Here is a 14900-nt window from a genome sequence, read left to right as displayed (position 1 = left end):
CTCCGAAAATCCCCCCCAAAATTAAAATTTTTTTTTTTTTTTTTTTTTTTTTGACGGAGTCTCGCTCTGTCGCCCAGGCTGGAGTGCAGTGGCCGGCTCACTGCAAGCTCTGCCTCCCGGGTTTACGCCATTCTCCTGCCTCAGCCTCCCGAGTAGCTGGGACTACAGGCGCCCGCCACCTCGCCCGGCTAGATTTTTTGTATTTTTTAGTAGAGACGGGGTTTCACCATGTTACCCAGGATGGTCTCGATCTCCTGACCTCGTGATCCGCCTGTCTCGGCCTCCCAAAGTGCTGGGATTACAGGCTTGAGCCACCACGCCCGGCCGAAGACTTTCTAATACTTGTCCTAGATATGTGCTTTCCAAATCTTCACAGGTCAGGCAGAGTCAAGCCCTGAACCTCGGAAGGAGGATACTTAGCTTTCAGGAGGAAGGGAGGATCATGCTGTTGAACAACCCTGAGGATTTCAGAAAGGGGCTCTGGGTTTGAATGCTGACTCTTTCACTTACTAGCTCTGCACTCTTGGGGAAACTATGCCTCTATGAGCTTCAGTTTCCAGCCTGTATTGTTAGTGTACTATTACTATGTGACTGTGCTCAGTAATTAGGTCAGGGAATATATATGGCACAGATGATGCAGTGTTTTTGTTTAAAACCCAGAATAATCAGATTTAAGGGAAGCAATTGGAGGGTATGAAGCTACTTGGAGCTTCGGAACTCACCTTTCTGCGTTAATTCATGATGTGACTCCAAGGGGCATCTTGATGAGGACGTTCATTAGCCAGGAAGGTGTCAAGCTCCGCTTTCAAAGGAAGGGCAACTTACGTCCATTTTCCTTAAGGAAGGGTTTTTTTTTTTTTGAGACGGAGTCTCGCTCTGTTGCCCAGGCTGGAGTGTAGTGGCGCGATCTTGGCTCACTGCAAGCTCCGCCTCCTGGGTTCACACCATTCTCCTGCCTCAGTTTCCCAAGTAGCCAGGATTACAGGGGCCCGCCACCACGCCCGGCTAATTGTTTGTATTGTTTTTAGTAGAGACGGGGTTTCACTGTGTTAGCCAGGATGGTCTCGATCTCCTGACCCTGTGATCTGCCCGCCTCAGCCTCCCAAAGTGCTGGGATCACAGGCATGAGCCACCACGCCCAGCCAAGAAAGGGTCTTAACCACTGAGGCTCACATAAATTTAGAGCACTTATTTCCCTGTTGAAAAGGAAGTGGTGATATGACAGGCAGAATTTATTTTAGAAGTACCTGATATGGTTGTGAGCCACACACGTGACTGCACCTGTAGTCTCTTCTTTCCTTGGAGAACTCCCAACAGAAGAGGACAGAGATTTTGCCTAGGCTGGGGTGGGCACTTGCCTACCTGAAACAGAGACAAGTCTAGAGTAACTCCAGCAGGGTCCTCAAGAGGCCCACCTCCCTTTCAGGGCAGAAGTTCAGCTGCTGGTCTCAGGGAAAAGCCTGTCTTGTTGTGTGGAGCATCCCCAAACATACCACATTTTAACCAGAAATAAAAAATATTTGCTGACAAAGTGGGGGTCAGAGAAGGGATGAGCGCACATCTCTAAAAAAGAAAGGCGCAGCACGCAGGTTCTAGTTCTTGACTTTAATGCCCTTGGAGTGTACTGAGGCTCCATACACCAAAGCACTCACAGATAGGTACATGAACTCACACAGGAAGTGTTATACTGTGTACATAAATCCAACACCGTACAGAAGGACGACGACGGACCCAGGTGACTCGAGGTGACTGCCTGTTCCCATACCCATTGTTTGTTCTCACCTCCCTCAACCCCTGCCAACCCCCATCCTTCCCCACTCAATACATATATACACAGATATGATTCTCTCAGAATTCCAAAAAGTGCCTCTCCCACCCCAGTTCCCAACACTCCAGCTTTGGATGAAAAAAGCCTCTCTCCTTTAAGGATCATGAGACAGGCACCATCTTCATGCAAGAGCCCCAGAAAAATAGTACCCAAGAAAGCTTAATAATGTATATTGGAATCAAATATGGATAGAACATATGCAGAAGGACAATATTTGAAATATTACTGGGATCAAAATGCTCAGTGTGGGTAGTTTTTGTTTTGTTATTGCTGTTTGCTTTAACCTGTTCAAGAGCTGGTTCAGACCAAGACCACACATGGATGCTAACGCCGCCTGTGTCTTATAAATGTCACTTCCTAGTCCTCCAGCAAGCAACCCAGAACAGGAAGATTATATCACCTGATAAGCCTGAGGCACAAGGCTCAGACAGCTCCCAGAATATCCTAAGCCCCAGGAAAGAACAGAAACTTCCAGAGTATAGCTGACTGCTTTCTGCATGGTAAGCACTGGGCAGCCTGGTGAACAAGGCAGAGGTAGAATAAGGAAGGTGATGATTCCTTCCTTTGATTTAGAGTGTTACGCAAAGAATTCCTCCCCTGGAATGGGATGTATTTCAGTGTGGTTTTGCTTCAGTCTTTTTCATTGCTATAACATTAGCTTTTTTATCTTTAAGGAATTTTATTATGGCGAGCATTGCACCATGTGGTCTCATCTCCTGAAACTTTCACTTTGGTTTGACTCACTGATAACTACTGGCCTGTCTCAAGGCAAGATGAATCCAGTCCCTTGTCAAGCAAGAGAGATTTACTGACATTACACATAATGATTCTATAAAGATGCACTTCCTTCTGATCAGGGAGAAGCTTTCAACCTTTGGAGCCTTCCTGCCAGACCCAACCCTACTTCTGCTCTGGGCCTGGCCATTTAGAGTTGAAAAGGGATCAAATGGGGAGAAATCACTTCCACAGGGATAACCCCTTTATTTGGAGGCCATTACCACAATCCACCACATCTAATTCACTTTTCAGCCTGGCCTTGGTTTCTCATCAGAGAATGGCGAAACTAGACCACTGAATTCGTTCACTCTATTTAGAAAGAGCTCTCAGCTTGCTGCCCAGTGTCACCTCTCTGTCTTCTCTACTGGCCAGAGCCTTGTGTCCTACAGTGGCACAGAAGACATTATTGTGAGGATCACATAGGGAGTCAGAGAAACAGGGGTTTCTCCAGCGAGAGACACAAAAACAGGGTTCTTACCCAGCCTCCCTGTAACCCTAAGCCAGCCTTCAGGACCTGTTTTTGAGCAAACTTGCATTTGAGCAAACAAGTTTCTCCCTGGCTTGCATGTATGGACTCTAAATAACCAAGCCCTGCAATGCTCCATGGGATGGGGGCTAGCAGAAGGGGTCAAGGCCACATTACTGAAAGCATTGGGCTTAATGAACTGCTCTCTGTTCACACAGACTTTTTCAATAGTCTGCCTCTCTGTCAAAAAATGAACACATATTAGGCAGTAGGTAACACCAATCAGAAGAACCGAAATCAAAGACTTTTATCTTAGAACAATGCAAGAGCCATGTTTTTGGGCTAACCTCCAAGCAGGGACATCAGCTCCAAAAAAAGAGACCATCCCTTTGTATATGAGAACAATAGAGAGAGTACATATCTCAGAACATGAATGACTGTTCTTTCCTCTTAAGATCTCAGTATTCACCTCTTTTCCACCTCTAAAAGAGTACAACAGGAGTGCAAAACCATGCCCTGGAATCTTTGTTTACAAATAGGGAACAGGAGGTCACTGCCTTCCAGCCCCACAGAGGAATTCAACCAAAGTCCCAGGGCTTGGTCTTTTCCTCATATGAACACAGACTTCAGCTCCCCCTATACCCGTCTCATCTATCTGGTCCTGTAAGTCTGAGACCAGTGAGGTTGTCCTCCCCAATTCCTTTAATTTATTTATTTTAACGGTGGTGTTGCCCAGGCTGGAGCACAGTGGCTAGCCATAGGCATGATCACAGTACACTACAGTCTTCATCTCCTGGGCTCAAGTCATCCTCCTGCCTCAGCCTCCAGAGTAGCTGGTACTACAGGTGTGTGCCTGAGTAGCCTGGACTACAGGCGTGTGCCCAAGTAGCTGGGACTATAGACATGTTCCTGGCTCACATCAATTCTTTACACATTAAAAAAAAAATCTCCCTTCAAGAATACCCAGGAAGAGATAGGTACAGTCATGATTACAGAGAGACGCCCTTAATGCAGCATGGAAATGTTACATTGTGATCAGTGGTGCTACACAGTTCTTCCTTTAGGAGCTGCATGTCCAGACCCTGACTAGCTGGCCCAGGCTGTAGACAGAGCAAGAAGGAAATGCAGTAGTAACAGATCCTTGGGGATCTTTTTCAATTTCTGAAATAGAGGAGTAAGTAAAACAAAATATAGAGGAGTGAGGAGTAAAACAAAATATACAGAAGTAAGACAAAAATAGAGGAGTGAGGAATAAAACAAAAGGGAGGTTTTCCCTGTCTTCCTACGGCTCCTAGGATAGCTGTGTGTCTCATCCGGCCCTTCCTTTACCTTCTCAGAAGACATGCTCTCCTCGGAGAATGTTACCAGGACAGAGCAACAGGGTTTAAAGAGGGGGCCCCTTCCAAAGAGGTTCACCACAAATTGGATTCTAACACATGAGATAGCAGCCAAGGAGGTGTTCTGAGCCTCTAAAAAGGATGTTACATGTCAAACATAACAGAAGATCTAGGCATCTTGCCTGCTTGACTTGGGGAATCTTCAAAAGAAGCCTCTGAAATTTGCATTCCAGCCCTGTGAGAAGACAACCCTGCAAGCAAGGAGGGTGGTGGAAGATAGGAGAAGCTGTGGCCCTAAGACAGGGCTGTAAACATTGTGGTTTTCTAAGGCCAACTGGGTGCATAGCTTTGGCAGCTATGGTTAAATCTCCAAAAGGTGGTGAAAAACATGCTCCGGAAGTAAAAGAGAAGTCTTTCCACATTTTAGGAATGTGGGCAACTATTCTTGGAGGAGAAGGGGTGCAGTGGGACAGAAGATGCTCTTTCTTCTTTAGCCAGGGGCTATGGGGTGGCTGGTCAGGTAAATCCCCCATCATGTTCCATGTTCACACCAATACACTAAGAACAAGGGAGGGACGCTTGAACAGTGTCGAGGAAGTGATTAGGCCTCATCAATTTGATAATGTGGCTCTAAAATGGGCAGAAACTCTCTTGCAAGGTCAAGAAGGTGACGAAACTTCTCGGGACTTCCTGGTCAAGCCCTAGCTATCAGCCTCAAGGAAAGACTACCATGCCTTGAGGAAAGGCCAGGTGAGCGCTGGCCGGAGTGCCTGTAGGCCGCAAGCCCTGAGCCCAACCCTGAGGTGCAGTCAGGGAGAGTGGAGCTACACCTCTGTCCCCTGGGAGCTGTGCCTCAGGACTCGGTCCTCACCTCGGCAGATTCTGGGGCAGTCAGCAGCCCCTTCAGGGATCTTACTCCCACAGCCACCAAGTGTGGTGGACATCCTCCCTGATGGGACTCTTGCCTACCAACACTACTCACCACCATGTGATCTTGAACTCATAGATGGGGCGCTTGCAGTAGTAGTGGTTCACGAGGTGTTTGTCACACACCCCGATGCACTGGTGGTCCACGGTGAGGCCCTGGGCCGAGAGGTCCGTGACCAGGCAGTGCAACAGGTCATAAACATCAGCCACAGCCTCCCAGGGCCCAAAAGACACATCCACTTCACAGTGGTGCTCAAAAAGCTGCCCGTCACTCTCACTCCGCTCAAAGCGCAGGGAGTTGAGGAGCGGACACTCATACGGGGTGATGGGCATCTCCTCCTTGAAGACACAGACCTTGAGCTTGGCAAAGCGGGCCTTCCGCTGGACTGCACGCAGCCGGGCGATCTCCACAATCCGCTCCAAGTGGTCTATGAGGATGAACACAACACCTATCACTGGGATGAAGGGGCAGGACAGGGCGGCAGAGATGCACAGAGAAACAGTCCTGAAGATGGCAGGATGCAGGAGGGGGATGGCAGAATGCAGGAGGGGAAAGACAGATTTCTCGGGGAAAGGATTCAGGGGGCCAATGAAGGGCACAAACTGAAACAAGGGTCATGGTTCTCTACAGCAAAGGAGAGCCAATGGGACGAGGGTTGTCCTTTTGAAACACAATTTGCTGACTGTCACAGGCCAGGTAGGACCACCTTAACTGGAATCTCTCCCCAGTGTGACTCGGAGGGGACGACACTCCCTCCCATCTTGAGTAATCTGGATGAACGCTGCCCCCGGTGTTGTGGTGGAGACCTAAACACTCACAGATGCCTTGCAGACCGCCTCCCACATACCCACCATCCTGGGCAGCTAACCCTTACCTTTGTAATAGGGCATGAGTCCCAGAAACGCTTGGCGCACCTTCTCGCCCTTCAGTGGCTGCATGTTCTCCAGCTGCTCCAGGAGGGGCCCGATGGCATAGTACTGGGCCTCTTTGTACACAGCTCGAACACGCTCCCTGGGTGGGAGGTCCCCTGAGCGCAGGAAATTCAGCACATCTCTGAGCAGGAAGGAAAGAGTGTCAGTGACAAGGAGCTCATGCTCCTGGGCAGTCCCATACAGTGCATTGGACAAAATCTAAAACTAGACTGCCAGCTGTGTTACACTGGGTAAATGAACCTAACCTCTCCATGCCTCAGTTTCCCTGTCTGTAAAACTGAAGAAAACAATAAAACCTCATAATGTATTAGGGAATTAAGTGATTAGAAAATCACTGGCACAGAGTAGAGCCTCAATAAGTGTTACCAGTTGTTGTTATCAGTAAGCAACTATAATTACTATTATTAGATATAATATTAGGTATTATTAGGCATATGTAAGTATAATGGAAAGATATGACATCTAGCCCTTTATATACATTTGTTTTAGAATTGAGGTGAAATATTCAATAAATGTACAAATATTAACTGTACAGTTCAATTTTGTTTAAGTATGAATATACCCATCCAACTACACATAGACCAAGATGAAACATTTCCATTCCTTAAGGCTCCTCATGCCACTTCCCAGGTAATCCCTACGGAAGGAACCACTCTAACTTCTCCTTCGATCAGTAAAGATGAGTTTTGCCTTTTCTTGAAATACATATAAATAGAATTATACAGTATGTTTTCTTTCGTACCTGGCTTCTTTCCTTTAACATAATGTTTTTGAAATTTATCCACCAAATAAATAAAAACAAACCGGTAGTTTGTTATTATTATTTATTATGTAAGTATACCCTTGCATGAATATAGTATAATTTATTTACACTGTTGTCTCTTTGATGGACATTTGGGTTGTTTCCAGTTTTTGGCTATTATGAGTAAAGCTGGGATAAACATTCCTATATTAGACCTTTAGGCCAGGCACGGTGGCTCACACCTGTGATCCCAGCACTTTGGGAGGCCAAGGTGGGTGGATCACTTGAGCTCAGGAGTTTGAGACCAGCCTGGCCAAAATGGTGAAACTCCATCTGTACTAAAAATACAAAAATTAGCCAGGTATGGTGGTGGGCATCTGTAATCCCAGCTACTCGGGAGGCTGAGGCAGGGGAACTGCTTGATCCTGGGAAGCGGAGGTTGCAGTGAGCTGAGATCATGCTACCGCACTCCAGTCTGGGTTACAGAGTGAGACTCCATCTCAAAATAAAAAAAACCTTTAGTGGACACAAGCACAAATTTCTTTTGAGTAAGTATCAGGAGTAGAATTGTTCGGTCATAGGGTAAGCACGTGGTTAACAAAGTGGTTGCAGCATTTTACATTCCCACCAGCAATGCAGAAGAGTTCTAGGTGTTCTCCATCCTTGCCACTAGTATTATTCTGTAGCTATGCAGAGCAGGTAAAATGCCTAACCATAATGTCTGAAACAACAGTTCCAGGGCTGAATAAAATCACATATTGCATTTTCTTAAAATAAAAATTCCGTCCTTCTAATTCACTTTTCAGATTTTTTTTTCTTCTTTTTTAAGAGATAGGGTCTTGTTCTGTCACCCAGGCTGGAGGGCAGTGGTGCAATCATAGCTCAAGGCAGCCTCTAACTCCTAGGCTCAAGCAGTCCTCTTGCCTCAGCCTCCCGAATAGCTGAGACCATAGGTGCAAGCCACCAGCTTTTCAGATTATTTAGTGCTAAGAGTAATCAGATACATCACTGGTATGTGTGGAAGAGAGTGAGTAAACCCCAAGATTATGCTGCTACCTCAATAACAGCTTAGTCTATGACCTAATACAACACCAGCTAACACTCACTAAGTATTACTCGGTGCCAGCCACTATTCATGGGTTATCCCATGTAATCCTCTCAATGACATTGGGGGTGTGTGCTATCTTATCTCTATGTCATAAATGAGGCTCAAGTGGGGCCCAGCCAGGTTCAGGAACATGCTTGCTCAAGTAGCCACCGCTGCCAGAGGCTCAGATCCAGCCATGGCTGACTCTACACCCACATCCACCATGGTCCAGCTTCAGCAGAAGCATTTGGACCAGAGTGTGGCAAGCTGATGACAATGGGGAACGACCCCAGGTGGAGGCCCAAGCAGCCTTCACGGTGGATGCTAGGGGTGCACAAGCTGTATAGCAAGAAATGCACCCTACGAAATGCCCTGAACCCCCTATTTTATCTGAGTCATTCAACAACTTCATCTGCTGCTGATGAATCATAGGTCACAGGAACTCATCAGCCAAAGTATGAATGTCGCCATCTCCTGCTTTCTGCTGTGCCCTTGCCTGGCGCTGTCACTCTCTAGCTGTGGCCACCTGGGCGTGGGCACATCTACCTCAAGTCAAACCCGGACCCCCCTCCCCAAAATCCCTTCTAAATCTTCAGCAAACCTTGGTGAGCTCTGAAAAACAAAACCCTGGGGCAAGGCCCAGCTAAGGGTGTTGTGGGAGCTGCCAGCTGGAGCCGGCACTTTCCTTCCCCAAACAGCCTGCAAACAAATATCTTTTTATAGTTCTGCAGAGCGATGTGACACTTTGTTTTCTCAGCATTGGAGGCAGCTGATAGCCCACTGGGGAAACCCAGATGCTTCCAAGCAAGTTATCTGACCAAGGGCTCCTTTCTGAGAATAAAAATGATCTTTCCCACAATGTGGGCAATCCTACTTGCAGGCCAGCACAGAGATGCAGTGGTTGGAGAGTTTCTGCCTCCTGGACACTTGGTTCAAGGTCTCTAGTCATCTCCAATGTCAGACTGAAAGAGCTAAGAGTTCCAGTCACGTACTCTGAAAAGGACATGGCTAGGGGTCATACCAAGGCTCTTTATATAATCCTCATTGACAAGCCTGTGCAGCAGCTATAATTATTTCTCATCTCACAAACATGGAACCTGAGATACAAAGTCTTTAAATTGTTTATGTGTAAGATTGTCAGAAGTCCTTTCTTGGGAAAGGTTTTGTTTTCTTTTTTAAGAGACAAAGAGTCTCGGCCAGGCACAGCCTGTAATCCCAGCACTTTGGGAGCCTGAGGCAGGAGGATCACTTGAGTTCAGGAGTTCGAGAACATCCTGGCCAACATAGTGAAACCTCATTTATACAAAAAATCAAAAATCAGCCAGGCGTGGTGGTGTGCACCTCTAGTCCCAGCTACTTGGGAAGCTGAGGCAGGAGAACTGCTTGCACCTGGGAGGTCAAGGCTGTAGTGAGCCATGCTCATGCCACTGCACTCAGCTAGGGCAACAGAACAAGACTCTGATTTAAAAAAAAAAAAAAAGACAGTCTCACTCTATTGCCCTGGCTGAACTGCAGCCTCCAACTCCTGGGCTCAACCAATCCTCCCAACTCAGCCTCACAAGTAGTTGTGACTACAGGCAAGTGCCACCACGCCTGGCTGCTATTTTGCTATTGTTGAGATTGTGTTTTGCCACTTTTAGTGTTACGTCACAGGAACAACAGATGTTTTTTCTTTTTTTTTAAAAGACTTTCCTTGTCAAAATTAAAGGAGAACAACACTATATCAGTCTTTCATCTTTTTTTACTGTTTTAAACTACTGAAAGAAGTCTGGTAACCACTACTACACACCACGCTTCCTTCCCATGGCAAGGCTGAGCCCCAAAATCCAGATCTAAAGGTATTCTCCAAGTTGTTTTAGACTACCCCCCTACATGGGATTACACTTATTCCTCTCCACACAGATGACAACTTCCTGGTCTCATACTGCGTGGGATAGCCAGGTGTGGTGGCGCATGCCTGTAGTCTCAGCTACTCAGGAGGCTGAGGTGAGAAGACTGCTTGACCCAGGAGTTTAAGGATGCAGTGAGCTATGATGGTACTGGTGAACAGCCACTGCATTCTACCCTGGGCAATATAGCAAGACCCTATCTCCAAAAAAACAGACCCCCCAAAAAACAAAAAAACACCTAAAATTAAATAAATACTGTAATACCAGCATTTTGGGGGGCCAAGGTAGGAGGACTGCCTAAGGCCAGGAGCTTGAGACCACTCTGGGCAACACAGCAAGATCCCATCTCTATTTATATATATAATGATGATAGTATATATCATCATTTATTTGTATCATCTATCTATCTATATATATATAATGATGATAGTATCACACACATTAAGACCAGTGGAAGCCCCAGTGCATCAGAGCACATATATATATATACATATATGTGTGTGTGTATGTGTATGTCTATGTGTGCATGTGTATATAGTTAGATAAATAAATAAAAATGAAATTTTGTTTTGTTTTGTTTTGTTTTTTTGAGATGGAATCTCAGTCTGTCGCCCAGGCTGGAGTGCAAAGGCACGATCTCGGGTCACTGCAACCTCTGCCTCCCAGGTTCAAGCGATTCTTCTACCTCAGCTCCTAAGTAGCTGGGATTACAGGTATGAGCCACCACACCCAGCTAATTTTTGTATTTTTAGTAGAGATGGGGTTTCACCATGCTGTAGTGAACTGGTCTCAAACTCCTGGCCTCAAGTGATCCACCTACCTCAGCCTCCCAAAGTGCTGGGATTACAGGCATGAGCCACCACACCCAGCTGAAAATAAAAACTGTTTAACTGTCTAGGATGGAGGCAATTTCATCCAGCCAGGGTGTGTTATTTGGAATTTCTCTGGCTGTCTTTGTCTCCTTTGGCAAAAAAAAAAAAAAAAAATTTTGATCTCTTTCAATAAGCCAATTTATTAAATTCCATCAATATGTTACCTCCTCTTCTAGGTACTATGGAAGATACCAAAGTCCCATACTCAAGCCCAGGCTAATCACTTGCTAGCACTACAAAGTTGATTGTACAGGGAGAGACATACCCAAAGTGTGTGCCATCTCGGTCGATGAAGTAGCGGCCCTCGGAGTCCGTGGGGATGTAGTGCCGCCCACTGAACATGGCTGCCAACATGGTGTCTTCGTAGCACCGCAGTGTGGACAGGCGTGTAGTGAAGTGAGCCCCTCCGACGTTAAGGGGAACAACCTCAGGAAACTGGAAAGAAATCACCAGGGCTCTCAGGCAGGCAGCGGGGAATGAGAGCTGGGGCTGCTCCATCTTCACTCTCTCCGGTCTGATTGGTGCCACACCATTCAGTCACTCAAGCCCAGGGGTCCATCTGAATACTTTCTTCTCTCTCTTCCCTCTGCCCCACCCTCATCACCTGCCAAGCCTTACCCATTCAAACCCTGATAGCTCTTTTGTTTTTTTTATTTGAGATGGAGTTTCGCTCTCGTCTCCCAGGCTGGAGTGCAGTGGCGCGATCTCGGCTCACTGCAAGCTCTGCCTCCCGGGTTCACGCCATTCTCCTGCCTCAGCCTCCCCAAGTAGCTGGGACTACAGGCTCCTGCCACCATGTTAATTTTTTTTTTTTTTTTTTTGTATTTTTTGTATTTTTTTTAGTACAGACAGAGTTTCACGGTGTTAGCTAGGATGGTCTCCATCTGCTGACCTCATGATCCACCCGCCTTGGCCTCCCAAAGTGCTGGGATTACAGGTGTGAGCCACTGCACCCGGTCCCCTGATAGCTCTTAAATCAGGTCTCTTCACCTCAACCCCATTATCACTGCTCTAGAGCTCAAGCCTTTCACTTCCTGAATTTACCATCTTAGTGCTCTTGCTCAGTGTCTTCTGTGCCCAAACCGCTCTTACCACTGTCCTTCTTCTTCTGTCTATATGGCAAGTTAAATGGCCCCATATAGTGTTACAGGTTGTTCACTGCATAAAAGCACCTGGATGAGAGTGATCTGCTATGTGCCCTTTTTCTAATTCACACCAATGTACCATACAGGTTAGTGGCATCTACTCATTCCAGAAATTTCTATTCAAGTTCCCTCATCTGTGAGCATTTCTGCTCTACTGTCCCTCACCTCCCCCCAGGACAGAGTTGACACATTCTTCGACTGTGCTTTCATCGTGTGCCACATTCTCCTCTATAATAGCACCTAGCACAATACATTGCCAATTATTTTCCTCTGTCAATTCACTCCACTAGACCTCGAGCTTCCCAAAGACAGGGAAAGCATCTTGGTCACCAACCACGGGCTACCCACAGCAGAGCTCAGTAGTTGTGTGTTGAATACTTCCAGGCACCTACTCCTCTCCTAATCTGTTAAGTGAGACTGGTCTCCAGTCCAGCTAAGGTTCTGGAGGCAAGGGCTGAGTGAGGAACATGAAAATGATGGCATAAATGTACCCTAAGAAGCTTGAGGTTTCCCTTAAAATGCAAGGCTTTTTTTTTTTCCCCCCCTGTTTTGCACTGCTTGTGGTTTCTACCAAACTGCATTTGAAAGAAATGAGGTCATTTTAAGTTCTCTTTAATCTTCCCACAAACTTCCTCCAGATCAATTCAAATTTTATCCCTATGCATCTTTTTTTTTTTTTTTTTTAAACAGAATCTCACTGCAACACCCAGGCTAGAATGCAATGGCATGATCTCAGTTCACTGCAACCTCTGCCTCCTGAGTTCAAGAGATTCTGCTGCCCCAGCCTCCAAAGTAGCTGGGACTACAGGTGGGCATGGCCACACCCACAACTAATTTTTGTATTTGTAGTAGAGATGGGGTTTCACTATGTTGGCTAAGCTGGTCTCAAACTCCTAACCTCAAGTGATCTGCCTGCCTTGGCCTCCCAAAGTGCTGGGATTATAGCCATGCATCCTTTTCATTATTACATCTCTCCTGCTCCAGTGAAAGTCTGCTTGTCTAGTGGAAAGGAAAGGAACACAGTTCCCTTCCCAGCTTTCAAATCCGTTGTGAAATAAAATAGGGTACAAATACATTAAATAAAGCTGACCCAGGGCCTCGGGCAGTGCCTGGTTCACATAAAGACCCAAAATTCACTGAATGAATGAACAAAATAGACAGGGAGCTACACCTCTGTGTGTGTATGCACTGTTACTCTTCTGCACCCGTAGGACATGAAAATGCCTTGTGCCTACTCTGTAGGTCCTCTAAAACCATTTTATGTGTATATCAAGGGCGCAGATATCATTTTGGAATAATAATACTTAACATTTCTGGAGCTCTTTAAACCTTTTCCAAAGATACTTCATACCAATCCAAGTGTTTGCTCCATATTAGAGACGAGAGGATTGAAGCAGAGAGGACAAAAGTCATCGGAAACAGTTTTGGAGCTCACATGGGGCAATGTCATCAGCAGGGGGAGCTGGCGGTGGGGCCCTGGTCTGCAGTCTGTGGTCTTGCGCTCTTTCCCTCAAACCACATCATTTTCCCAATGACAGTGAACAAAAAAATAGCACCACTGTGACTAATGACTTTTTTCCAATTGCAGAGATTACTTCCAGATTTTTGCTCATTTTCCCATGACATTGTGTGTATGGGGCTTGCAATCCCTGCACAATACTATCTGCTTCCCAAGAGCATCATCACCTAGCCCAGCCTGTTGAGGGCCTCTATCCATTGTCCTGGGACTCCACATACTACATGCTCCTGGATCTGGCACTATCTTAGTCCCTGCCTCCTAGAAGCCATCTTCGGTATCCAGTAATGCTTCACCTTCCCTCCTCTTTATTTTTTATTTGTAGAGATGGAGTCTGTGTTGCCCAAGCTGGTCCCAGACTCCTGGCCTCAAGCCATCCTCCTGCCTTGGCCTCCCAAAGTGCTGGGATTACAAGTGTAAGCCACCACACCTGGCATTGTTTCCCTTCTGTTGCTTTTTTTGTTTTTGTTTGTTGGTAGGGTCTTACTGTGTCACACCCAGGCTTGACACAGTGGCACAATAACGGCTCACTGCAGCCTCAACCACCAGGACTCAAGCGATTCTCCCAACTCACCTTCCTGAGCACCTGGGACTACGGGCACACACCACCAAGCCTGGCTAATTTTTATTTTTGTAGAGGCAGGATCTCACTGTTGCCCTGGCTAGTCTCTAACTCCTGGGCTCAAGCAATCCTCCCACCTCAGCATCCCAAAGTGCTGAGATTACAGATGTGAGCCACCATGCCTGGTATATTTTCCTGTCTCGAGTGTCATTTCCGGTGTTGACACGATAGTATCACACACATTAAGACCCGTGGAAGCCCCAGTGCATCAGAGCACAGCAGCCTGTGACTGGAAGCCATGGGATGCCAGGTGACTGTGGCTACATCTATGAACTGGCCTGCCCCTGATCTGCAGACAGCTCCTTGCCTTGTTCCTTGGGCAGCTGGAGACTAGGTGCGGGCAATCACTACAGCATCCTGTTGGATTCTCTAGAAGACATCTTTTTCTTTTCTTTTCTAAAATTCATCCAACCCAAAATGCCTTTTTTTGTTTTTCCAGTCGTAGTAGGGACGGGGCCCCGGCTATGTTGCCCAGGCTGGCCTCCAAATCCTGCCCTCGAGCGATCCTCCCTCCCAATGTGTTGGGATTACAGGCTTGAGCCACCGTGCCTGGTCAGACACCATCGGCTCTCGGGGCTCCAGGGTCCCCCTCCCACGGCCCACCCTCCCGCCTATCTTCAGTAAACGTGGGACGTGGGGATGGGAGTAAATCACCCCAGAGAGTACTGGGCGGAGGGGGTAGGGAATGGGGAAGCACATCTAGTGGATGCAATTGACAGGCTGAACGTGGGTGGGGAGGGGTGCAGGTGGTCGGGGGTG

General features: G+C 46.9%; 1 protein-coding gene across 6 annotated transcripts in view; it reads right to left on the bottom strand.

Annotated features, from left to right (window-relative positions):
• The window catches only part of KCTD7 (potassium channel tetramerization domain containing 7), a 21286-nt gene that overhangs the window by 5472 nt on the left and 914 nt on the right, over positions 1-14900 (bottom strand). Inside the window, exons 2-6 of one of the 6 annotated variants that reach the window (XM_017894657.1) lie at positions 11124-11293; positions 6211-6389; positions 5690-5763; positions 1248-1358; positions 723-802 (exon numbers count right to left, since the gene is read on the bottom strand). In XM_017894657.1, coding sequence (XP_017750146.1) covers positions 737-802; positions 1248-1358; positions 5690-5763; positions 6211-6389; positions 11124-11293 — 600 coding nt within the window. In that variant the 3' untranslated portion in view covers positions 723-736. Of the gene's footprint in view, positions 1-722; positions 836-1247; positions 1363-1590; positions 5764-6210; positions 6390-11123; positions 11294-14900 lie in introns of those variants that run through there. The other 5 variants (XM_017894656.1, XM_017894659.1, XM_017894655.1 and 2 more) reach the window with 5 other exon arrangements.

Source organism: Rhinopithecus bieti, unplaced genomic scaffold, assembly GCF_001698545.2.
Source record: "Rhinopithecus bieti isolate Rb0 unplaced genomic scaffold, ASM169854v2 scaffold_24996, whole genome shotgun sequence".
Taxonomy (NCBI): Eukaryota; Metazoa; Chordata; class Mammalia; order Primates; family Cercopithecidae; genus Rhinopithecus; species Rhinopithecus bieti.
Note: the sequence above shows the minus strand (reverse complement) of the source record. Positions and strands in the feature narration are given on the sequence as shown.